The sequence below is a fragment of the Melanotaenia boesemani genome, chromosome 12 (assembly GCF_017639745.1).
Source record: "Melanotaenia boesemani isolate fMelBoe1 chromosome 12, fMelBoe1.pri, whole genome shotgun sequence".
In the NCBI taxonomy this organism is placed as follows: domain Eukaryota; kingdom Metazoa; phylum Chordata; class Actinopteri; order Atheriniformes; family Melanotaeniidae; genus Melanotaenia; species Melanotaenia boesemani.
This window is the reverse complement of record NC_055693.1, coordinates 18,451,105-18,478,486: the sequence shown is the minus strand read 5'-3', so window position 1 is coordinate 18,478,486 and position 27,382 is coordinate 18,451,105. Positions and strand designations below refer to the sequence as shown.

General features: G+C 36.7%; 1 protein-coding gene across 2 annotated transcripts in view; it reads left to right on the top strand.

The window, feature by feature from the left end:
• b3galt1b (UDP-Gal:betaGlcNAc beta 1,3-galactosyltransferase, polypeptide 1b) overlaps positions 1-25,569 on the top strand; it is a 53,377-nt gene extending 27,808 nt beyond the window's left edge. Inside the window, exons 1-2 of one of the 2 annotated variants that reach the window (XM_042000825.1) lie at positions 19,295-21,590; positions 22,955-25,569. In XM_042000825.1, the coding sequence (XP_041856759.1) occupies positions 23,191-24,177 (987 nt within the window). In that variant the 5' untranslated portion in view covers positions 19,295-21,590; positions 22,955-23,190 and the 3' untranslated portion in view covers positions 24,178-25,569. Of the gene's footprint in view, positions 1-19,294; positions 21,591-22,954 lie in introns of those variants that run through there. The other variant, XM_042000826.1, reaches the window with a different exon arrangement.
• Positions 25,570-27,382: the final 1,813 nt, after the last annotated feature.

Genomic DNA, 27,382 nt, shown 5'->3' with positions numbered 1-27,382 from the left:
TTTTTTTTACTTTTGTACTTTTTATTAATATATAAAGCAACTCCACTTCCCTTTTTGTGTTTTCTATTTGTAGAAAACATCTCATATCCATCCAGGTCAACAGATGTTTGCTCCTGGTGTAGCCAGGTCTCAGAAATGGCTATGGCTGGAAATCTGTTTTTGAACTGACTTAAACACTGTTCTATTTTTGGAATATTAGAAGTCAAGCTTCTACTATTAAAATGTATGATTGATAACATTCCCTCAGTTTCCATTTTTTTGTTAAATAATTCTTTTGTATAGTATTCACAATCATTCTGTAAATCAATAAAAAAAAAATTAGTCAGGGTCTACGTTGTTTTCAATATCATGTTCTTTATGGTCGGTAAATTGATATGTTGCCAGTCTTAAAGTTTCCTTTTCAGGGTCGAAGTCTCCTTGTGATTCACAGTTACCTGTTTGAAATGTATCACTGATCTTGTGGTGTGGCATATGTTGGTGATAAGTATATTTTTGCTATCATGCCTTCCTCCTCACAGATCTCCTTTGAACTTGTCCAGCTCTGTCATGTTTCTAATGAGAAGTACTTTGGCCTGCTCAGGTGATCCATTCAGTTCTATGAAAATTTTGCAGTTATTTGTCCATGTTGATTGTATTTTGCCTTGTTTCTTCAGGATGCGAGCTTGTCTTGCGATTTCTTCATTCTTCCGAGTCAAATGTTCATTTAAAAATACATTTGTGCCTCTTAGTTTTTTACCTTGCTTGAGCACTGCTGCTTTTTGTTTTCTGTGCACAAATCAGATTATCAGGCTGGCTTCATGATTTTGTTTTTCTGTGGTAAGGAATGACATGCCTCAATATCTTGGCTCTTTATTTTTATTTCCTTGCTGTCAAGGAAATTAACTAATTGCTGCTCAAGGGAATCTAGGTCTGGTTCAGTTCATCAGGTTTAACAGCTCTAGCATATGAACGTGGCTTAACTTCCAGACTGCTCACAATGACATCATTTATCCGTAGGTATTGCTCCAGGTCATCAACTCGAGCTTCCACAATGGGTATTTTTTTGTCCTTTTCAGTAGCTTATCTTTTCAATTCCTTGATTTCTTTCTTTAGGTTCATAATAAGTTTTTGTTGCTTTGATATGTTTATAATCTCATCTGACAGAAAATTTAGAGACTTTTTTATGTCCTCTATTTCTTCTTCAGTGATTGTGCTTTGTTTCTTAGGCCCCATTCTACCAATTTAATATACATACAACATGGAATGCTGCATAGAAACTAAAAGTCTACCTTGAAGCTAGTTGTTTGTTGTTTGTTAGCTGCTGGCACAGAGTCTGGGCATGGTAGATCCTGGGCCTGGAGGCAGCTAGTAGATCCTGGCTCTGAAGGTAGCTGGCAGATCCTGGTGAAAGATGGAAGCCAGTAGCTAACACTGGGCCTAGGCCTGGTGGTAGCTGGTAGATCCTGGGCCTGGTGGCTGCTGGTGGATCCTGGGCGTGGTGGTTGGTGGTGGATCCTGGGCCTGGTGGCTGCTGCTGGATCCTGGGCGTGGTGGTTGGTGGTGGATCCTGGGCCTGGTGGCTGCTGCTGGATCCTGGGTGTGGTGGTAGCTAATGGATCCTGGGCCTGGTGGCTGCTGGTGGATCCTGGGTGTGGTGGTTAGTGGTGGATCCTGGGCCTGGTGGCTGCTGCTGGATCCTGGGTGTGGTGGGTAGTGGTGGATCCTGGGCCTGGTGGTTGCTAATGGATGCTGGTCATGGTGGTAGCTGATGGATCCTGGGCCTGGTGGCTGCTGGTAGATCCTGGGCGTGGTGGTTAGTTCAGTTTTAGGTTAGGTTAGTTTTGAAGTTTTGAATTGGATTACTAATATAAACTTTTCTCAAAGTAATGTTTCAACTTTAAATTTGATCCTCATATTTTGATCTTTTTTTTTTATCATAATGCCCTTTTTTTTTCATGCCACTATCTGATGATCACTTTCACTTAACATGGCAATGGTGTGTTGTTTTGAAAAATTGTTCTGTTCTCTTTAAAGATTGTTCACCTGTAACCGGATCCTTGGAGCTAAATGCCTTCCATTTCCTGCTGTGGTCTAACAGGGGGCTGTGCTTGCTTTCTGCCTCATGCTTGCTCAAACATACAGCAAATTTGCTTCACACAACAGTGAGAAAATACTTAAGTCTGTTTTATAATATCCATATTATGATAAATTCAAATATGCAAAGGAAATCCTAATTCAGGAGAGACGTTTCAACAAAGAAAGGAGGCGATTACTATCAACATCCCCCATTTTTCATCCTTTATTTGATTGTAAAGAGAAAAGATCCCAGACCTGTCCAAGCTTGTCATTATGACTCGTGATTTTTAACTGTTTGGCCCTCAGCTTTAATTTGTATCAAACACAGCACTGTTGTGAAGAAAAGGGACTGAAGGCCTGCTAGATAAAGCAGGTTTGCTACAACTGGCAAAGGAGACAAGTCATACCTTCTACTTTGTGTGTTGACTCTGGCCTCCCAAGGTATTCAATCTGAATGCATATTTCATGACAGACCTTTGGGAGTGAGGGAGAGGAAGGGTCAGTGAATCGAAAAGATCCTATCCTTTCTAAAGAATACACATGCATAGACATATAGCAGTGTTAAAGGAACTTGAAGTTTGTGTTCAGTATGATTGTGTTCGTGTGTGGGTTTGTGTTTTTATAGAAACAGCTCTGTTTGGACTTTTTGTGCATGCGTGGGTGCAGAGAATTACATTACAAAAATGACATTAAAAATGCATTTCAGCTGTCCGGCATGTGTGCAAAACATCACAGGTTTGCAACAACATGCCTTACTAGAAGGCTTGAAGATGTTGCTTTATCCCTGAAAAAGAGGTGGAAAGTAACAGGATTCAGATGTAGGTAGGTGTCTTTACTGTGACAGAGTAGCTGAGGTCTGTTAGGTAATGAGACAAAAACGCCTGACTCACCTGCATAATGATTCATCATTAATGCTGATGTTATGAGAAAGGCTGATGCCAGAAGGGTCATGCTTGGCTATTTACATTAACTGTGACCAAGCATTTCTGAAACGGACAAGAGGTGAATCTTTAGGTGGCATTAATGGTGTGCAATAATGAGCATATCTGTGTAATGGAAGCTTAATTACTTCCTGCCACATGTGCAGGTCACACAGATGCTTTTTGCTATCAATAACATTACTGCCTGGCCTGACCTTAATGATATATTTACAGGCCTCTGATGATCTGAAAATAAACAGATCTGGTAAGGCAATTTACATATTGTTCAATTATTAATTTATTAAACAGCTCAGTTAGCCATATGATTTTTATACTTCTCTTTTTATTGACTTGATGTTTCACATTAGGAGAAAATGTTATTCAGCTTCATCTCTATTCACACGTGAGTAAAGAGCTTTGCTTTAGTTCACAGTTCATGTTAAGAAACATCTGCCCTAATGAAGTTTCTTGGATGATATCCTAGAAGGGTAATATGTGGCTGATTCTGTCATACGGCTGCTGGGGTAGCAGGGCTGCTATGTTGTAGTAGAAAAGCATGTGATCAGTTTTGCCTCCTGAGTTAAGATTATCCATGTCACTCAGCAGTTCAGCGGCCATCTGGACGAATGACCCACCAACTCTAAAAGCAATTCTACGGGGGAGCGTTTGTATGAATGCAACATTGTGCAGCCTTCAGCTTTCAACCGTCAGATACAGACCAAATAAATCTTGACATTTAATTCTACACCTCTGTAAATCAAAGTCATGGTTGTGATAGGCAGGTTTTATATGAGACAGATTTTGTTTTTAAAGCGAGTTAGAAGTTGACTTTTCATTAAGAAAATAGTTATAGCTTATAAATCCCCATTCCATAATTGCATGGTCTAATAACATAAGCAGAAAAGACAGAAGGATGTAAAGAACTCACCACAATGCATGGATTTTATCTGATATTTTTATTGCAATAGTTTACTGCCGTAGCTTCCTCCACCCCCTCATTCTCTTTCTTATGTTTGTTTCTGTCAACTATGATTAAATCTGGTCATTAGGGAGGGATCAAAGTTAACAGCAGAGCAGATACTTTAATGAAAAATGCAGGTGTATAAATATAAGAATACACTTTCACTAACAGAAGTGTATATGTTTGTAGCTTCCTTTACTTTAGTAGCATACATTGCTATCCTGATGAGTAGTATGACTTGCAGTAGGTTAGGCAGGCACAACAGCTCCATATACATTCATCCAGTTTATTTTATTGCAGAGTGGGGGTGAGGGGGGTGTTTGAACTGGAGTCCATCCCAGCTGCTATCAGGCAAGAGTCAGGGAGATGCCGTGAAGAGGATGCCAGTGCTTCACAGAGACACAAAACAACCTCTTAAAAAATCACTCCTGGGCAGAACTCTTAAAATCCACATGCATGTTTCTGGTCTGTGGGGTGACTGATAATTATCCATGCAAGCAATAATAGATGACTTTAATCTCTCATATGACAAGTGTAAAGGAGGGGGGGGGTGGACTGGACATACAGACTGGACATTAAGTCCCACTACATCACAAATATGAAAAAGGTTTGGATTCAGTTAAAATTATGAAGAACAGACTGATAATGTGTCATTGGTTAGTGATCAGCAAAATGGGAAACATGACTAATTTGTCCTGACTTGTGGCTGCTACCCTGAATGAAAAGCATTCAAAAGGAATCAAAGCGATTACAAGAGCAGTTTTTGTATTTCATAGCAAGAGACATGATGTCCTTTCTGCTCATTATTTGTATTATTTTGAAAATGACAGCATTAACAAACACTATATCATGATTAAGATCCACCAATAGAAAATAATATTTTAATAATACTTTTTATCATCATTATATCGCCCAGCCCTAGATTTAGCTCAATATCTGTCTAGGAAACTGTTGAAAGAGCCTGTGTCCATATATACTTAAGTCTGTCAGCACATAGGGAAAAGATATTTTTAAGAAAAGAGAGAATATGCAATCAGCTTTGACCTCCTAATAATAATATATAATACTGCTGTCTACTAGAAAACATATCCGTTGGGAAACAATTGGATTCATTTAGACTTTTTAGCATGTAAAAAATCTATCTGAAAGAGCACTGCAAAATACAACACTTAGTAAGAGAAGAAAAATTTGCTCAGCAGCTACAATTAATTTATTTTAACAATGCTAATATTAGCAACCATCAGAGGGAGAAACATTTCTCCAAAAGCCAGGATCAGCACAACAAAACAACTAGTAATACTGACAGCATCATTAAAGGACTTTGTGTTTGTGTTGACAGCTCAAACTAAGCAATAACAACACATTTGCTAACTGATAATACCTCAGTGTGGTGACACTGCATGAGTCACAGGCTGCTGGCAGGAGAAATATTTTGCTCTAAGCTTCAAGTGCCTATTTGAGGCAAGCAGCTGACATCACAGGACATCACCAAACATTGGCAACAGGGCCCCGCCATAAAGATCTACCACTGTTTTATGAACCCAACCTGAGGCGAATTGCTATCAGCCCTTAGAAACATGGAGTGTCCTGTATAAATGACTCACACCACTCATTATGCTATTAAAAAACAGTTTACTAATTTACTTTGAAATGTTTTTTATCCTATGTGCCTTACATTTAAGTCCCCATTCGTTGAACTGTTAGATGTCATATCATGCAAGCCTGGGTATTAATTCATTTGGATGTTTGTCTTGCATCCTGAGACCTTGCTTGCCTCATCGTTTTTAACATCATCTTGAAAGACTGTGACTTCAAGAGAAAAGCTTCTACTTTTGTATCATGTTTTCATGCCAAATGTACAGTGACAGCTAACATAGAAGTGACCTGTAATTTATCTTCCTCTCACCTATTCCTCATTATTTCTGCCATGGCTGCTCCGTCCTCTTTCATCTTGTTATGATATATTATATAATGACACTAGATAGATATTCTACAACATGAACCCCACTGTGATATTTGTGCAAGCAATGTGGATGTATGGAGCTAAATGTAAATCAGAGCATTGAAACAGTTAACGTCTCTGATGTTTTCTCTAAATGCTAAAATACAGTTGCTAACGGTATAATGGATATTTCACCTCTACGTAAAAATGATCTCTATTTTTCATCCAATTCAGCTTTGACTTTTTGCACATAATCCATTTAATTTCAATTTATTTTTTTCAAAAGGATCATATGAAAGCAGCAAAGTCAGTCTGTTATATGGTTACATGTAGCAGATGACCTGTTTTACACTTGCATCGTGTGTAATGAGTAAGCTCAAATAGCCTTATGGGATCTCCCACATATAAAAGCTTTCTTTGTCATCATTATTATTAGTTTTTACTTGAGTTTGACTTTATTCTTAGCATTTTACTGCTCACTACCTCTGTGGATGCCATTATGAAGAAAAACACCTTCAAATAGGTCAGCCGAGAGACCAATCAGCCGCAGCACCATCTGTCCCTCTAATGACTACCTGGCTGCTCTGTGATGTGACACGGTCGGCTGGAGAAGCTCTATAGCAAATATTCTCTCATTAAGACTCTGCATTTCCACTGACTGTGCAGCTGATGACACCTGATAAGACCTATCTCTTTTTTAAAACACATACATTAAGCCTTGGTTCATGTTTCTGTTGTACTCTTCACCAATAGAGAAATAAATAGTTTGTGATTATTTGAAGAGCTGTATTATAATGGAATGAGCTGTATTTCACTTTGTTATTAATTTGCAAATCAACTATTGTCTAAAGATATTTTCACTCAGAGAACAAAGATCCACTTTAGCAGTTTTCTGTCCTGTTCTAATGCTAAGTGACTCACAGTGTTATTAACTAAACTGGGTAGAAAGATGACTTCCATGTTCTAATATTTGCATAAATTCCATCCACTACTCCACTACTAGGGGCAGTGGTTATTTCACTTTGTGAGATCACAAAGGGAAAGTTCTCAGACTCACCTGTTTGAGCCCACATTCGCTAAAAAGTGGAGAAAGCAAAAAAGAAGGAGAAAGAATTTTCTCATTTTTGGGCCTCATACACAGGTTATGAGGACACAAGTGAATTTTGCATAATATAGGCCCTTTAAATCTGCTGTCAAGTTGAAGAGGCAAAGTTATTTTTATAGTTTCAGTGAGTTGTCTTTTCAGTGTTCAAGGGATTATTATTGACTAAATGCCATTTTAAAAAGCTGACTAAGATTAAGACGTACTCTGTTCAAATAAAACCCCTGCTTGGTTGATTTTACTTTAAAATACAGTGACAGATGTAAAGCAACAGGCAGAAATTAGTGTGTTTTCCAGCATTTTCTTCCTTTTCATCCATAGAAGTGCATGATATTGCACTTCACATTCTCATATTTTGTGCTGTTGTTTTAGACATAAGCTTGTAGTGTTAAGTAGGTGTCCTTATTTATTTAACTGCAACTGATGATTTCTTTTCCTTTGCTAATTTGACCATGCGTTTACCACAGTTTCAGTTCTTAGACTGTTCCCTTAACTGTATGTGTGATTACAGTTTGACTGTTTATTATCATCACTATGCTGAAGATACAGTTTTACTTTTCTGTGAAGCCTGCTGACCTCTCATATGTAGCTAATGTTCAGCTGAGATCACAGACTTCTTCAAACATCCTCTAAAATCATAGCTCTTTAATGCTGCCGTCCTCTGGACTTAGGCTAGCTCCTGTTTAATACTGCTCTTGATGCTGTTGTGAAGGACACAGTTGGAAGATGGAGTCTTATTGCAGAACTGTAGCTACCATCAGTGAGATGTGTTACCACAAAGGGAAGTGACCAGAGAGATGGATATTAGCACTAGAAATACTGTATGTTGGTGGGAGAATGGAGAGACTGATAAATGGTGTCTGTGGGTTTTCCTTTTGCATCACACAGCTATTCATCCATTTATTTTCTATACTCACTCAGTTTAGGGTCACTGGGGCCTATCCCAGCTGCTATCAGCTGCTGGAGATAAGGAGGTAGGAACCAAATGCAGACTGATACAAACACTGAAGGTAGTGATGGTCGTCTGACATATGGGCTCCAACACATGCACCGTAGCTCATGAAGCAAACATATCAAACCACTAAACCACTGTGCTGAAGTGAGGTTTGGTCACATGACCACTGACGTTCGAAACAATTAAGTGTTCGAAGCACTTGAGTTTCTTTGATTTGTTTAGTTTGACAAGTGAATCACTTTGCAGGAATGAAGATGTTGTTGTTTTTTACTTCTTTTTTTTTTCCTTTATAGGAATGAACCAGTGTGTAATGGGGAGAGTATTCCTATTTAGTTGTATTCATGAGATTTCTTTTTTTCATTTTTTTCACAGAGCAGCTGCTTTTGTTGCTGTTTTTATTACTTTAAGAGTCCAAAAAAAGACACTGTAGAAAAACTTAGTTTATAAAAATTCATAACCAGTTACACACCCCCTGCCCTGTTTTCTCAGCATGCACTCTTCCCCCACACACTCATCTCGACCAATGAACTCCAAACCACAAACGTTATGTGAATTTGCACAAGTTCCATGTTAAAATCACATCAGTCTGTATTTGTACAACACCATTTAAATTATTCACAGCAGAAAAAATGTAATGTCTCTACGGAGATACAAATAAACATGCCAAATATGAATCCTGTAACATCCAAATTTCTGCAAGTAAATTAAGGAAAAACATAACTCAGTTCAGTGTTGTACAAGTTCATGCTTCTCACAAACTAGTTCAAAGTCCAGTTTTCACAGATTGAAATGAGTAGTTCACAGTCATAGTTCACCATTTCAATTTTGAACTAGTTCAAAGTTCAGTTCATTTCAAATGTTTTGGTTAGGAGTCAGAGTGAAAGACTGGACTTGATAAAGAAAGAAAACTAAAGTGTTGTGTCTTGCAGTGAAATCAGTTATACTAGATCTTAAATTCTATCACACAAAATAGATATGCGTGGGGAAAAAGGTCAAAAATAACCTTTTGGTGTAAGAGAAGTCCATGTTTTGTTAAACAGCTGTTTTCAGCTGATGTTCTGACTTGTTTTGTTAAGTACAGGCAGACGTAATTTGCACAGAAGTGTTATATTTAATTTTCAGACAGTATGTAATATTCCTGTAAATAATCATAAAGGCTGGGATATACTTACTCTAAACTGACCACATCAGTCTACCAGGATCAGCACATATTGATACAGAGTCACAAACAAGCCTATTGATAAGCTGACGCCAGTAGTTCACCAGTAAGTCATTCACAACTCGTTTCTTGATACAGCTCAGAACATTTAAGCATGAACCTGATTATCTGATGATTTAAATATACTCCTCCTTTAGTGTGAAGTAAAGAAATATATCTAGGATTCAGCTTCCAGTTGGCTTAATCAGGTGTGAAATTGAAATTTAGGAAGAATAATTTACCAGGACTGCCAGTAGCCACCTCAACACTATGTGGGCTGACTAACCAGCAGGTTGACTCTTCATTACAGTCTGAAAACAATAAAATGATACACCTACAACCAGTTTAAGCTCATTTAACAGCTAACGTTTCAATGTGGTTTTGTTTCAAAGTGTGTCAAATGTTTTTCTGTTGATGAGGATAGGTCTGAGCTGTGCCTGTGGGAGCCTGTGTGTCACAGCCAATGCCTGGACAGGCCTGACCCAATTTAAGCCCATGTGCTAACACCAAATATTCAGGGCACTCTCTGTAACACTGAACACATCCCTCAAGTTGTGTTAGCTTGGCATTCAAGAGCTGATTTTTGTGCAGCTGCTATTTTGTGTTAGATAATTGGCAAAATAATGCCTGAAAACCCTCATTTTTAAAGCTCAAATTTCAGATGCATAATTAAATGATTTGCATGGCTTACAAAGCATTTTTATTTGAGTCATATTACCCGCATTGTGTAATTTTCTTTGCTGCATTTACAGTAGATGCTATTGTATCTACTGTAAGTGAGTAAATCAACAACACATCAGTCAGCACTATCTGTTGAACTCAACACAAATTGCTTTCAATCCCACTGAATCTGGTGACCTGCTGTCTGTTTCAGGAAGCATTTTCACCAGCACAACTAATCCCTGTAAACCCTTTTTTTTTTTTTATTTTTTTTTTTTTTATTTGGTGAGACAGTAACCTCTACAGATAAGAGATTTAAAAGATTAATCACTAATCTGTGAAATGTTGTGTCTTGTTCACTTTAATGTCTTGGCCTCAGTAATGAGTGTCCCTCACAATATATTACCTTGAGCCAGGCAAACAAAATGCACAGGACACTGTCCAGCCCACTGGCAGTCTTTTCTTCTGTTGAGGAAATTCACATCTTGTTTTCATAATGTTTCCCAGTTAATATATTTGTACATCCACCAATAAAATTGATTTATTGACCTAATGAACATTTTTATATTAACCCTTAAAATGTGACTAGATCACTGGTATTGTCAACAATACCAGCCCATGCTTGCTTAATATACGTATATATATATATATATATATATATATATATATATATATATATATATATATATATATATATATATATATATATATAATATATTAAATATAATAATAAATAATATAATAATATATAATCCCAAATTTCCCTGAGGACTCTCCAAAGGGATTAATAAAGTATTTCTATTCTATATATATATATATATATATATATATATATATATATATATATATAGAAGGACCAAAAATAGCAAAAAGTGGCTGTTTGTGATTACATTATGCACATGTTGCTGTATGATGTACAATGAACTGTATGCATGAAGAAATGTTATCTAATGAAAAAGAGGTTCTTCTTGTATCTTTCAAGCAAGGCAGCTGTTTGTTCATTTTGCTGCAAGAGACTTTTCATTTCAGTTTGAAGCTCTCACTGTAGGGCAGTTTAGTTCAAGGAGCTGTTCGGTAGACAGCACACAAAAATATGCCTCTACTCCCAAGTGAAAATTGTCACCACAGGAAACGTAAAAGCCTCAGGTGTTCATGGAAGATTGAAGCTGAAATTGTCAAAACCTTTTACAGACTTTCTGAGCTCATTTAAATCACGTGGAGGAAGTTCTGAGAGGTGAAGCAGCAGCTGCAGCCCAGATTCATGGGTAAAGTAAACATTTATGCCTTTCTTTAAATGAAATTTTGCATTTTACAGCATTTGTGCAAATTCTGGCTAATATGATAAAGAGCAGAATACAGTATTATGTGGTTTTTGTGTTTGAAAATTTTGTAAAAGTGAAGGGGTGAGTGATATTTTCCTGAACCTTGTCTAAGTTTTAATGCACTACAAAATATTAAGTGGACTAAAAATGTTGCAAAGATAAAGTTTTTTTTTTTTTTTATGACATATGATTCCCTTTTTTCATTAGATAATACAGATAGATAGATAGATATCATGATAGATATCATGATGAAATGTCTAGGACTTTATTTGGTTAGGGTTAAAATATCCCAGATATAAAGTACAACAGCTTAATTTTCTACCAAAAATTCACTCTTCTACTCACATCGACTGGTTTGGGGCTTAAAGTGACCCACAAAACTCTGTTCCACTCCTCTCTTCCACAAGTTTGGCCTCTTCTGAAACAGGTTATGGTATATTCTTGAAGTACAAATGAGTACCCAGAGAGCTAACTCTGTCATGAACAGCAAACTTGGCTCAGACTAGCACATACCGTGTGTGTATGTGTGTGTGTTTGTGCTCGTCTCAAAATGTTTGATTGGTAAGAGAGGCTGACTGGGAAAATGGTGACCCATGGAACCTTAAAAAAATTATTTACTTTGACTACCAAAAGGGGAAAACAAGAGCTTCATAATGTGCTGTAATGCAGCCTGAACAGTTACACAATTGACTGGAGAAAGCCATATCTATTAGCTTTTTTTTATTTTTCTATTTTATACTATGAAGGAGAAATACATAATGTTAAAGTGGATTATGCGATTAATGCAGGTCAGCAGTTCCCCCTGATGTACAGTTTCAAGGAGCTCTCTAATATGAAGTTATCTGTATCATTGTCTCATATAGTGTAATAAATTGCATAATCAGTTTGCCTTTTCATAGGAGTGTCAATGATAATTTAATGCATGACTGACTTTTGCATATCACATCATTCTGTCACTGGGGGGGGGGGAGTTTGCATGTAATGAAAATAAATGTTATGTGACATTTTCTCTTTGCCAATAAATAGTGATAGTCCGTAAATATCAATCAAGCCAGCAGTGAATAACAATGGCCTATCTCACACACCTGGGATGCTTAACAGGTGTCAAGCTGAGCTCTAAATATATAAAGCAAATTGCTCAATGCAAGTCATAGCTGTTTACAGAGTTTTGAAAATAGCTCATGAAAAATATAGGAGGCGGTTGATGGCTTCAAACAGGCAGGAAGTTGTATTTTTTACAACATCATGTCCTTTACTGGCATCAAGGTGAGCATTTTCATTCTGCTTGCAGCACACAACACTGGGATGCCTTCAATGAAGGGAACCAGAAATATAGTGGGCACTGCGGAGCATCTGTTCAGGGGGAAAGAATGCTGGCATCATCCCAGCAGGACGCCACTCTCCTGTTTGTCTGCAGCTCTGCTTTGAAAACAGCCAAATCATCCTGGCTAGTCACAAATATTTTGCAGCAACACTTAATGGCAGAAAAGTGAAAGCTGTCCTAAAGGTGACTATTGAGTCCTTACCAGCAGCTCCTCTGCAATTTTTATTATTCTTCTAGCACACGCAGTCTCTCGGTTAAGCCTGAAAATGAATCTTATTGCTTCAGTCAGGTCCGATGATTTATTTACAGCCTCTGGAGCAGTTTTATTGTCTGAATGTGGATACCCTCAAAAGCCTCATATTCTGGGTTGTTAAATAAATACAGTTGAATCCTGCAGGAGCAGAAGTGCCCAAGGATAATATAATGCAACTAGCAATTGAATATATTGTATTTAAGAATAATTTGTTATTCAAATAACGCTTATCAATAGTGCAGGAATATTGCATTAATCTTACACAAATTTACTTATACTGCTTATTACCTTCGCCAAGGCAAGGGTTCTTTTTTTGTTTGTCTGTCTGTCTGTCTTTCAGCAACAGAACAAATTTCATTAAATCTTCAAAATATCAGAAATGCAATAAGGGACCAGTGATCCAGGTCACCGTCTGCATCCAGGAATTTGTTGAAGGATTCTTTACTATTGGGATATAGAGATAATTTTACCATTACAGCTTCTAACTCAACAGATAATGCCACCATCATTGGTAAAATATTATTACAAGATGACATCATGGTCCATGTTAAATACACTAACAGCTAACCCAGATTGCCGCCATTAAAGAAAATGTGAATTTCTTTAATAACTTCAAGACTATTATAGTTATTTGCTCCTTCTCGGTGTCTAAGGGTATCTTTCCAGGGTTAAAGATTCTAAATAAGATGTAACAAATATCCTGGTGATGTAAATGGATAATGATATTAGCTTGAAGTATACATAAAGGTATTGGCATGGGGTTGGTAACTGTGTGGGCTGTTGGGCCTTTTGGGGTTTTTCTCAGGTGAGTGACTATATGGCTTAGCGGAGGTCTGCGCTCTCTGAGTGCTTCTAGTTTGTTTTGTACTGCCTTGCTTAGATTCAATACCAATACTCTTAAGTAAAGCATACAGTATGATTCCGTTTTGTATTTCATGCAATTTGTGGTACAGTGGTTCACATGTATGTCCTTCAAAGTATGTGAAGATATTGTGACTTAATATTTGACTTTTTCTAAGGTGAGAACATCAAATCCATGTTTGTGGAGTTAGGATAAGCGGTTCCTTTTTTAAATTCTATTTTAGTAATATTTTATTTTGATTTTATTTTTTCTTATCTCTTTTAGTATTTAGGCTGTGTAGTAAGATCATTTTTAACAGGATGAAGGACAATTATTTATTTAGTATCCTTTTTTTATATAACACGACATTTGACCTAACCATTTAGTCTATTTGTAAGTTATGAAAACAGCTTGAAGTAATGAGCAATTAAGAACACACTCTAGAGACGATATATTTACACCCAGAGCAGTGGGCAGCTGTAGGAGCAGCACTGAGCGTCGAGTGTTGAACATTTGCTGCCAGTTTTTCCTGCTGGTCATGGAGAAATTTTTTACTGTTTCTCTTGCCTCTGAGCCACAGCTGTCTACATGCCGGGCCTCCTGAAGTCAAACACAGATCATTAAGCCCTGTCAATAAAATCTATTAGTGTTTTAGGTCCAATAAGAGCAGGATTGTCTGTTATAGTGTTTGATAATAGATTTTTCCAGCATAGCTGATGGCTGGGATTTTTAACCCTAGTGTTGATTGCTAGCTGAACTAATGTTAGCTCAAAAGGTTTGATGACATTCTGTCTGGCTTTTAATAAGCTGCCACTTTTATGTTGCCTGTTCTGAAAGAAAGATCTTGTGAGGTCTCTAAACATAAAATCATTAAATCAAAAGCCTGAGACATCAATAAATCCAGTAAAGGCCTGTATTTTGCTGGATGTATGTTTAGTAAAATACTGTATTTGATGTGTTTTTATTGAAACATAATATCAGATTTTAGTTTTTCAAGATATGTCAAAACCTAATAGATCAGAGATTCCTATTGGAATACAGATAAGGTAAATTCTTGTAATGTTTTCCAATCAGTCAAAGAGTTTTAGTTATCCCAGTTTGTTCATTTGATTGCTTATAATTTACACTAGGGTTTGAACAGAACCACATGGCACAATGTAGCAAAAGCCCATATAAAATATTTATATGGCAATATTTCCCAAACATTAAAGCCACAGAACAGTAATGAAAAGAGTCTGTGGGAAATGGAGGATCTGATTCTTATGTTTATCTGATTTAAAGTTTACATCACCCTCAGTATAGAGATATTGATAAGCATGCTTCTTAATTTTAATGTGTGTGTGTGTGTGTGTGTATGTATTTATTGGTGATAGAAATGGTTTTACTGGGCTGTTAGCTGAGCTGATATATATATATATATATATATATATATATATATATATATATATATATATATAAGCTGCTGCAGGATGATCTCACGCTGGCTTACCATCAGATAATAATGTCTATTAATGAAGAGTGTGGAAGAAAACAAGTGTTGTGAAATGTTGCAGCCTCCTAATTAGAAAACAACCTACACTTAATAAAATTAAACTAGAATAAAAGAAAATATTAACCAAAGAATTTGTTTTATTTTTATTAGTTTTGCCTTTTAAAATTTTTTTTGCTTGTCTTTTCGTCCATTTTTGCCTTTCCCATGACATTCCTCTCCACAGCAGCCTCCATGTACCAGCCTATTATGCACATTAGATGATGTCATTTAGAGATTTCTAGCGACTTGTAGGACAGCCAGTAGCTACTTTTCTTACTGAAGAGTTAGTAACAGTGGGTGTGTGAGTGTAATTGAAAGAGGAATGCTGATAGGATATGAAGCATTGCCAGTTGCATGCTGTTGAATGAATATTGAAATAAGATGCTCTTTTCAGTTCTTACAATTGTAAATCAGTGCCTCACCAACCATAAACTTCACCGCACGTCACTGGTATATATATGTTATATATAATGCATTCAGAAAAAGGTAATGATATTAAAGGAGGAATATAAAATCAAAGTTTATTGAAAGCTGTAATAATTCAAGTGCACTATTATTTATTTGAAAAATACTCTTAAAAAATCCATCTTTATATTAACCCAGTTACATTAAAAAGTATTTTTTCTCACAGTAAAGACAAATCAAGCTGTAGACTTTTTTGGACAAAGAATGTAAAGGTTATTTGTTGCAGTGAAGTTATTCATTTCCCAATCTTACAATCTCATTGTCATATCGATTTCATGTTTAAAACTCATCTCCATAGAAACTTTGAAATTACACTAAAGTCATTTTCAAAACAAAAGAACTCAGGAGGGATTCATGTAGTTTTTACTCTTGTTTCAGACACATCAGTTAATATTTGCATAAAGAGATGGAAAACTTCTCAAAGACACGGGGCCAGTCAGGTTAAAAATAAATCTCTACTGTATTGATTTATTTTGATTTTCTAAGTGTATCATCTCAGGCATTGTTCATGGTATAATGCAAATGAACAGAGAAAGGAATATATAAAGTCCATTAGTTAGACAAGTGTATTGATGGCTTTAATCATTTTGCACAAACAATACTGAATCTCAAACCAAAACAGCTCCTTTTGGCAAAACATCTTTCCTCTACTAACCGAAGTGGTTAAAATAAAGACATTTTATTATTAAGCACAATATCAACAGCCCTGCAGTCTCATAAGGGATCTCCTACCTATCAATGTTGCTTTCATTTGATTTATTTATATTTGATTTAATTATTTTTATTACTTTATAATGGAGTATCAAAAAACTCTTATCAAAATATCAAAATGATTGAGGAGATGCTGCAGATACCACGAGAAAATGGCCAGCTTTTGTTTTTAAGGTTGATGATGTAATACACGTTTTACTCAAATTTTAACATAAAGCATCAGAGATGTTTGTATTAAATTAGCAGATATCCTGTAGTCTTTGTTTAGCCACTTTGTGATAAGTTATTAATTATTAATGCAAATGTCGTACTATAATCCTATCTCTTAACTTCTGCCATTAGTGTGATGTGTCATGAAAAGAATAACCAGCAAAATTTAAAGAGTGCTCTGTCAAATGAAAGCCAAGGTAGTCAGTTAAAATTTTTGGCTCACGCCCTTCTTAATACTTCAGCTTTGTAAAATTCAATCTGGCAATCTATTAGCTCTGAGACGATGTTATTGGAAAAACACTTCAGAAACCTGTCTACAGATGGTCATGGGGCCATGAATCAAACATTTTTTTTTGTTGTGTGCAGAGGAGTGCGTAATAGCCCTTTTTAGAAACCAGTTCGCCAAAAAGTCAACCCAGAAGCTTGGAAAAAGAAATGTCATAGGTTGATGAATGGCTGTCTTTGTGCCCTGTTCCCCATACAAGTTTACCTCTTGCCATATAATAAATCATGATAAATTGGGTCTCTGTTGGTAGTATAGGCTAATTATTCCCGTCTTTCATTCTCCTCCCTGCCGTGCTTCTCTATTGAGTTTCATGTCCTCAGGGTCCAGTGCTCATAATGCACACCATGTACACCTGTTCCACCCCTCACAGGCCATTTTGTAGCTTCCAATTATTTCTGCCAATCACTATCCCAATCTTGTCACAAAAAGATCTACAATTTATAACTGATACTAGAGTGACTTCCTTTACTATGGAGACTGGAATCATAGGTGTGCAGAGGTCCTAGGGTTTGCTTGGAGGCTCTACTGAGTTCTACAGTAATGTTTACTCAGGTTAGAGCTGTTACAACCACGTTTTTACAGACCTAAACAATTACATTCTGAATCCTAAAATATCGCCCAGTTTTACCCCAAAAGTACACTGTATAAGAATTACTGGTATCTAATGGTAAAGATGGGCATAGAAATAACTTCAAAGCCAAGCATTGTTGTGAATGAAGAGTATAAATTTCCAGACATAAACGTGTTTTCATCTGCAACTAGATCCAATGCATCCAGTGGCCTCAGGTGCCGCTATGACTACACTACAGGTAACTACATATAAGTTGTATATATATGTACTGTCTTTTTCTGTGAGCCCTTTAAGGCGTTAAGTTTCCAACATGATGCTCTGTCACCTATCTGCAGTGCAATTATTCTGAATTGTTAATTAAGAAAAACACAAAGTTTTGGCTAATTAGAAGATTGACCAAGTATAAATTTCACTTTTCTTTTTTGTTTGTTTGTTCTTTTGTTTTTTAGCCTAGTGATGATGGTAGAAAAACAATGAAGGAATTCCCTATTGATGCATTTCAATTTATCAAAAACTGTTTGTTTTTGTATATTTTTGTTTGTTTATTTGTTTGTTTTTTGTTTGTTTTTTTCTTATTTCATCTATCATTACCAAAATCAACCTCAAAGGGAACATTATAGATGACCAGGTCAGCAGGATTCAACTTTTCGGGGCCGTATGAGATGATACACTGAAGATTTGAATTTGTGTGTGTGAAAGTCTCTAAAATATTTGTTTCAACATGTTAATGCTAAGTGTCACGTCATTTTGTCAAGTTTCAGCTCAAAATACTAGACAAAGCATTCAGTCTATGATGTCTATTTTGCTCAAGTTATTCAGTATCTTTAAATTTAAACAAACAAAAGAAAAAAGAAAGTAAAGAGGGCTGTACTTCCTCTGCTTGTGTCTGAACACTGAGAGCCATAGACAGTGGAACTGTCCCTAACGTACATTAAATTGGCAGTATATCTTATGGCCAACATGTAGCTTGTTCTCTTGTTGAAAAATAAAAAAGCTGTAACATGCAAACCTCTGATTATGATCTCATGTGCAATAATATACTGCCAGTAAAAGCTTTGCTTTAGGGTGGGGCTATGTGTTGTATTTCTGATTCTACTTCTAAGATCAATCAATTTCAAAGGAGCAAGCTGGTGATGGCCAAAATTATCTGTGGTTAATATGAAACACTTTGTGATTTTTATCTTGAAAGGTGCTATATAAATAAACATTTACTCACTTACTTTACAAAATGCAAAACTTGAGGTTTCAAAAGTGCATGAAGCAGCTTTTATTTGCTGTTGCAGCCAACAACAGAAATTTCAGCATTTTGGTAGAGAGAACTTTTTAGAGGAAGCAGAAGCAGCTTCACAGGAGGAACAAAACTGTCTGAGTTTAGTTTTAATTTAAACTGTAGGGTCTATCCCCTCGTGATTTCTTGGGGCTGAGATCCTGAATGGCTCATTATGACCAGGGATGAAAGGAAGGAATTTTACATTTTGTGGGTCTCACACTGATAACAAATGTTGGGCAAGGTCACAGTCACAAAAATATTCTATTACACATTTATCCCTTGAGGATTTTTAACAAGCTGCTGTGCAGTTTTTGTTTTACTGGAACACATTGATGTTGCTGCAGGGGTTATATTATTACATTCAAGCATATTGAGAATGGGAATTTTCTCATATATTTTTCAAATTTACAACCAGCAAGAAATTTTGGACAAAAAACAAATTAAAAGTAAAGAAATACAAATTACCTGTTTAACAACTAAAAATGACCTCTGCTACATCAGTATTTATTTTAGAGCTACAGCCTATACTTTTTACAACACACCAATCTTTTTTGTGTTGGTTTTAATTATTCAACATGCATTTGAAGCATACTCCATTTAACTGTGAATCAATTAAAAATTCCCAAACAGAGTGATTGACAGCTTTTGTATAGATCTTAATTACCACTTTTCCCACCTGAAGTCACTCATTGATTTGCAGACAGTTGCCTTGTGAAACTTCAGCAGAGCAGAAAGCGTAGTGTAATTGTCCCTTGCCTCATTAAGATTGTCTAGATTAGACCTTTGCTAACAATCCAGTCTTTACATTATCAGACTAAGAATCTCTCTTTCCTCCTTTTTAAGCATTTTCTTGCATCCTGCTCACTTTTAAGACTGATTTGTGTCCACATCTAATTGGCAACTGAGCCCATTCTTTTCTTTAGATCCTAAAATTTAAAATTGCTGCACAATCATCACAACTATTATCATTACTCATGATAGTGATTTATCTTTTAATATGATTGTGTTACAGCAAAAATAGATCATAGTTTGAAGATATATCTTATCCATGAAAGATTTTTCCAGCCATGCTTTGCCAGCATACTTGTGATAGCTGCTCAGAGTAGCAACATAACATTATGAATTCACTCATAATTCACACATACAGCATCTTCAGTTCATTACAATCTAACTAATTGTCAACATTGACAAGTATCAAAAAATTTCTTCTGCACCAATCAGTCAAATTTTGTAGTCTTTTTCTTTTAGTGATGTTTGGGTATAAAAGGGCTTAAGACCATCTTAGAGGTATTGCTTCTGAAACGCCACTGGAGGCTGTGTGTTACAGACTGGCAGCCGAATGAGCTGTCACATAACATTGCCTGATTTATGGCTCATAAATATTTTGTTTCAGTCTGGCGATTGAGAACTCAAAGGGACAATGTGGGACTCAGAGTCAGCTTGCAATCAACTGGCTTGAGTGTAATGTGTAAATCAACATGTGTACATGTGCATAAAAAGACTCCCTTTGTTATTGTTTTCACTGTGTTATTAACCCTAAATCTGACAGTCACATAGCCTCTCTGACACACTGTCTTCATTCAGTCTGACTGGTATTAGAAAATATTGACATTAAAGTAATTCATGTGTCTTGTTCTATTGTAAACTGCAGTAAACAAGAATGGTTGTTTGCCACTATAAATCCTATGAGGTCCAACAGAAGTCTCATACAAAGGAAAATGTCATCAGTGTTCGGCTTTGTTGAAAGACTCAAGGGGAATAAAAGTAACATTTGTACGACAGTCTGCTGAAAAATGTAAATATATAAAAAATGTGTTTTTATTGCAATGCACTGCATTACATTCAAAAAGTATTTCTTATTGTAAGCATTAAAGTCCAGCAGTAATTCATGTGACAGGTTACATTATATAAAGGAAATAATTATTGTCTTTAAAGTATGTTTGTATTCTTTGTTGTTAATGGCATGTCTTTCAGTCAAACAGAGCCTTTTTGTATAAAAGAGCGGACTGCAGGTAATTACACTCTGTTAAATGGAATACAAATTATGTCATTATGGCTACATTTGTCTGCTTAGAAAGGCTTCTGCTACTCTCCAGCTTTGAAGATAGTACATGGATTTTACTGCATTGTAGCCATTCTACCGTGAAGTGCAATGTCTGATCCTTTCCGAATGAAAAGAAAAGTCAGCATGAGCTTCAAAAGCTTGAAGACATGATCTACATGTAAACATGTATAGTACTATAGATGCTCAGCCACCTGCACAACAACACATTAAAATGCTGTTTTAGTGTTCATATCAGACAGGTGAAAGATCAGGAAAGAACATGTAGGCGGTATAGTGGTGCAGCTTACAGACAAATCAGGGAAAAAAGTCAGTGAAGGGGAAGAGGCTTATCATGGTCGAGTGTTCCTTTTGTGACATTGTATCACTGCCATCCAGAAGGGTGCCAACTCTGCTGACAGGACAGCAGAGCTTACAAAGCATAACTTTGCTTTTTGTTTGAGTTTAAAAGGGCATTTATTTACTCCAGGGAAACAAGGCTTATGTGCTGGATGCTGTGTTTTTAGTTATGAAACAACTAGTCGCAGCTTGTTCTGACGACTCTCCTGTAAGTACAAGATTTTCAAATTCTGTGTCTGCTCTCGAGGGACCCAACTGGTTCCTCACGCCTTCAAATATTTGCCCTCTGCAGCATGAGGGGAATCACGTTCTGAAGTTATTTGAACCATTTCAGAGGACCTACTTTATCATCTTGTGACACAACTCCTAGGATACATTGAGGGCCAGGGGAAGTGCAGGCTAGTGCTTGTCTAATCACAGATTTTGGTTATATAGTTCAGGATTAACACTTTGACTGTCTTGGGAAGGATAGGGATGCTTTCAGAACCTGTCTGCCATTTTTTTTTGCACAGCTTCATGGGTGACCAGGAGACTGATCTGGCAGCTATTGGAGATGATGGCAGCAATGATGATTTTCTACTTATTATCTACACTCCACCAAACATGAAAAGGGTATATTGCATACTATTCACAACATATAGCTGAAATTTCTAAGGTAATAAGAAAATTAGCCTGTCTTACAAATTAATTGTACGGTATACTGTATATTGCTGATTACACATACTGTAAGTATGCACAGAAATATTAGATTTAACATCAGTATCAGATGAAACTCTGCTTGCTGACTTCCGTCGGCCCTACTGTAAATAGGATACCATCAATGATTTCAGTGACACATATTTATCTGGCATGTCTGTATTGTGTTTCATTGACTTTGCTGTGAAATTCACAAGATTTATTTATATTTATTTTAACTGGAAACAAAGAAAGTTTGTTGGGTCATGAAAGTATTGAAAAGCCAGAAGGTTGGGTGATAGTTTAAGAGACTTAAAAAAAAATGTAAAATAGATCTTGTTCATTTACAGAAAATTACAGAAAATACTGTTACTTTACCTGAAAGGTTGGAATACAAGAATTTTTAAACATTTGTGTTGGTTCATTTGTGGTTATTAAAAAGAAAAAACTGTGTGATAAAAGCATCATAAAAGCATTCATTTAATGAAAAAAAAAAAGCAGCATGGACTGTTGGCTATCAGCCAAATTCATATTTTTTAAAATGGGTACTGGCATCAGTATCAGTGTTGTATCGGCACCATTATTTCTGCTCTATTTATTTATTTATTTATTTTATGTGGCTGTTAAGCTGTAAACTGTGCAACTGTTCAACTTGTGGCTAGACTCAAAGTTCATCTTTGTTCTCCTGCAGGCATGCTTGCCCAAACTTTTGACCTGATTCTTGAATGGAATTACAGAAGTATAAAATTAATACTAAACTGCAACACATAGCAGCCCTGTTAAAACATTATTCACAATGTGCATTCCCACTGAATGATGCATGCTTTTCAGCTGTGAATGATAGAACTGGATCTGACAAACAGTGACTTTTACACAACAGTGGGGTGATACATGAGTCCGTATGTTTGATTTGATCTGGAAGTATTATATTTGAAACCGATTTCATCTGAGTGCTTTGTCTCTTACTTGTAAGATCAAACTTCTGTTCATGATTTTTTTTAATTTGTAATGATATATTTGAAAACATGCATTAATTTATTTCTGCAAATTGAACATGACATGTATGTAGCATTTCCTTTTGTTTTTTTTTTTGTTTAACTTGTTGCTACACTAGAATCAGCACTGTGGTTTTATTCATATTTAAATAGCCTCTGCTGAGTGTTTTGAATTTAAAAAAAAAAAAAAAGAAAAAAAAAAACTCATGATTTATTAATATATATATATATATATATATATATTTTTAGAGCCATATGTATCTTTTATACTGACATACTGTTCCTGTGTCTCACTCTCTTTTTCAGATGTAAATGGAGAAGAAGCTGCACCACCAAGAGAAACCGGGCATCCATACAGTTTTAAAGCGTTTTGCATTAAAACGCAAACAGCGTTCTCTTCTCTTTAGACTACTCCATTATTGACAATTAATGTCAAACTGCACGCTGGAGCAGCTTAATGCTGCCTCACTGGGTGGAACATCACTAATGGAAAAAAAGCCTTATAAGATCCATCTCACCAAAATACACCTAAGAGCAGCATAATGCCTTCAAAAGTATCATGTCTATATTTGTTGACCGTGGTCTGCTGGGCAAGCGCTTTGTGGTACCTGAGTATTTCTCGCCCTACATCCACTTATGTCGGCCACATGTCTGTGCCTATACGGAAGACTGTGAAACATCAGAAAAACATCACCTTCACCAACATCCGTACCCGACCCCTCAACCCACATGCCTTTGAATTTCTAATCAATGAGCCGAAGAAGTGCGAAAGTGTTGCGCCTTTCCTCGTAATCCTCATCAGCACCACACACAAGGAGTTTGATGCACGGCAAGCCATCAGAGAAACCTGGGGGGATGAGAGCACCTTCAGCGACATTGGCATTCTCACAATCTTTCTGCTGGGCAGGAACACGGACACTGTCCTGAATCAGATGGTGGAGCAGGAGAGTCAGATTTTCCATGATATTGTGGTGGAGAACTTTATTGATTCATACCATAATCTCACTCTCAAGACCATGATGGGCATGCGCTGGGTGGCAACTTTCTGTCCTAAGGCACAGTATGTCATGAAGACAGACAGTGACATCTTTGTCAACATGGACAACCTGATTTACAAGCTCCTTAAGCCCACCACTAAGCCAAAAAGGAGATATTTTACTGGCTATGTGATAAACGGTGGTCCCATCAGGGATATGCGCAGCAAGTGGTACATGTCCAGAGACTTGTATCCTGAAAGTAAATACCCACCTTTCTGCTCAGGCACGGGTTATGTGTTCTCAGCAGATGTAGCCGAGCTGATCTACAAGACATCATTACACACAAGACTATTGCACCTGGAGGATGTTTATGTGGGACTGTGTTTGCGTAAGCTGGGTATACACCCTTATCAGAACAGTGGTTTCAATCACTGGAAAATGGCTTACAGTCTCTGCAGATACAGGCGGGTTATCACCGTCCACCAGATCTCCCCGGAGGAGATGCACCGTATTTGGAATGACATGTCCAGCAAAAAACACCTGAGATGTTAGGAGACATGCAGATTGCTGAACATCCAATTTGTCTCCTTTTCAAGTACAGAAAAAGAGGTAAAGACCAATAATAATGTAAAAACTCTGAGGGCTGCTGGAAATCTTTTATTTCATGATAAATGTCTTCATTGACTTCTTTCCATCATTTACTCATGCTGGTTACGCCTCGTGGTTTTTAAGGAACTTCCATGAGGCTTGTAAAGTGTGTATTCTCACACAAAGGTTTTGTGCTCCTAGTCCAACAAAATACCGACTATTCTTAATGAAAATTAAGTCAGTCAGAAAAAAAATAATTAATTGGCGTAGCCTAATCAGTAGACAGCGTGTCATTCAGGCAGCCTTGGTTCAAATCCTCACACTCAGAACCTCTTGCCCTGTTTAAGTGTCCTTGTAAAAGAATCTCCTCCAGCTCCACGGCTGCTACCCCGGCACCCTGTGTACCCACCTGCAGGAGTGCAAGCCAAAAAGAGTAGAATGTGAAATAATTAATAAAGTATATCTTTAAAAGAAAAGTTTAGAAAAGCTTCTGAACAATAAGAATGCAAATATAACCAGGCTGCAGACATCTGCTCTCATGCAGCTCCATCTTTTTATCGAAGCTGAAAATAAGATGCAGTATACTACCAATATCCAACACCAAGTAAGTTAAAACGATGGTCTGATATAACCTGACAGTTTTCCAAAAGAGAATTTATATACTTGCTGCTTTTATTACAAATATGCCTAATATTTTTGTTTACATGCTCTCATCATCACATTGCCTTTTCTCTCTGAAAACATTGTGTGTATATTTTGGGTTTTAGATGCATTTTCTTGTCTTCCCACTTTGACATTTCCAAGCTTGAGGTAATTATACATCTCAGCTACCGGCTTCTCATTACTGCAGCTGCTGCTCTTGGTTATGTGTGCTGTACATCAGCAGCTGTTTCAGCTCATCAGCTCTTCCACGCATCAAGAAAAAAAAATACTGTACCCTGTTGTGCAAGTATCGGTTTAATTGTAGCAGAGACAATTACAGACTGGATTATTATCACATGTCTCTGGCATATCAATTGCTGCTACCCACAACATGGAAAATTCATCTGTTTTCTGAGAAAATGTGGCTTTGACGGCCAGGTTTTCTTTTTTTCTGAGGTTTGTAGTATTAAAAGCTAACGTGGCATTTACTGTGAACGCATCTATCCCACAAGGGGTTGTTGTTATATATTGTATGTTTTTTTTAATATTAAAAATCTAATTCTTGAATAATTCATATTAATTTACTGCTTTTACGTGCTGCCTTCCTGGGTCCTGGTCATGGGTCTGTTGAGATATTTTGAGTAGTAGTTTATTTATAAGGTTCCTGTAAACGATTGTTTAAAGTCATTTTGGTATCTAATGAAAACTTCTTATATTAAGGCGACTACACTTAAATGCTTCTTTTACCACTGGTTCTGATTTGGACTTCACCTTCTACACATAAGACAAGATGGGATGTGGAAGTTAGGCATGCTCTAAAGTAAGCTGAGTTAAACTGTCTTGTCTCCATTTTTTAAGCAAATGCTAATGACAAGTGCGATATTGCAATATAAACTGAATTTTCATGATTTTTTTCCAAAGATGAATGTTTAGCTGATATATGTGTAACACTTTTTATTATTTGAAAGGAAATAGATTAAATTATACAAAACCTGGCAGAATCAGCAGGTACTGACAGTATAGTATGACGTTTCAATATAGCCTGTGGGCTGGAATCCATCCCAGTGGCTATTAAGTGAGAGGCAGGGTCCGCCCTGAACAGGTCTCCAGTCCATCGCAGGGCCAAGAGAGACAAACAACCATTCACATTCACTCCTAGGGAGATTTAGAAACTCCAATCGCTTAACATGCATGTTTTTGGACTGTGGGAGGAAGCCAGAGAACCCATGCATACACACGGAGAGCATGCCAACTTCACACAAAAAGGCGCCAGCTAAGGTTCTTGCTGTGAGGAGGGAGTACTAACCACTACACCATCGTGCAGTCCAATTTTGCCTCTTTATACACTAGTCTTCTTTGGATGGCTTTTTTACATTAATGCAGGGATCTCAAACTCTATGCTGCTTTTTCCCTGCTTCAACACACCTGATTCAAATGAATGGGTCATTGTGCGGAACTTGGCAAAAAGCTGTTAAATCCTTTTAAATGGTATCAGATGTTTTGGAACAGAGAAGCATCTAAACCAAGGCTACTCAATTCGTTTCTACAAGGGCCGCAGTCCTGCAGGTTTTCAATGTGTCCCTGCTCCAACACACCTGACTCAAGTTAATAAGTAACTGTACAGAACTTCATAGGCTGTTGGATCCATTTAATTTGAGTCAGGTGTGTTGAAGCAGGGACACATTGAAAACCTACAGGACTGCGGCCCTCGTAGGACTGGTGTTTGAGATTCCTGCATTAATGCATATAAAATAAATAAATTGTAGAAGATATATATGTATATGTGTGTGTGTGTGTGTGGGTGTGTGTGTATATAAAAGAAGTTCTGCCTTGAATTAAATGACAATCATAAATCCAAAATTCTCCACATAACTCTAAATATAGTGTAAGTAAGATAATTATCACTAAATAAAATGCAAATATGATCAAGGATAAGTAACCTAAGTAATATAACAGTAATAAAATAAATACTCCACACATTTTTTAAATAATTGCTTTATTTAATGCTCTTCATCAGAAATTTAACATTAGCTGATTACAGAGAGGGAATGGGGAATTATGGTGAAATGATACACATACTGTACATAAAAAACACAATAAATTACTTAATAAAATAAAGATTTTAGAGAAGTTAACATTTACTACCTCAATACCTACAATAATTTAGAGCTACTGGACTTATTTGGACAAACAAATGGCTTATCACACTTTCAGAAGTTGCCGTTTGGTTCCATCCTCAGACGCATTGCCCATACAGTACAATTTAGTAGCTACTGCACTTTGTGGAACAAAAATTTGACTGTTGTGGTTTTGTGGATCAGCCTGGCATCTGAACGGGCCTCAACCAGTACAGATTGAGCGAATGCAGGTTCTGTTAAATTTTATTTGTCTGGTGACAAAAGGGCATAAGTTAACTTGTCTCCAGGGGGCTGAGTAAATGCTTGTCAGGTGCATACACTCAGCCCAAAAGTGCATTTTAGCTTGCCTTAAGCTAAGATAGTTCACTTGAATTGTGTCATTGCTGAAG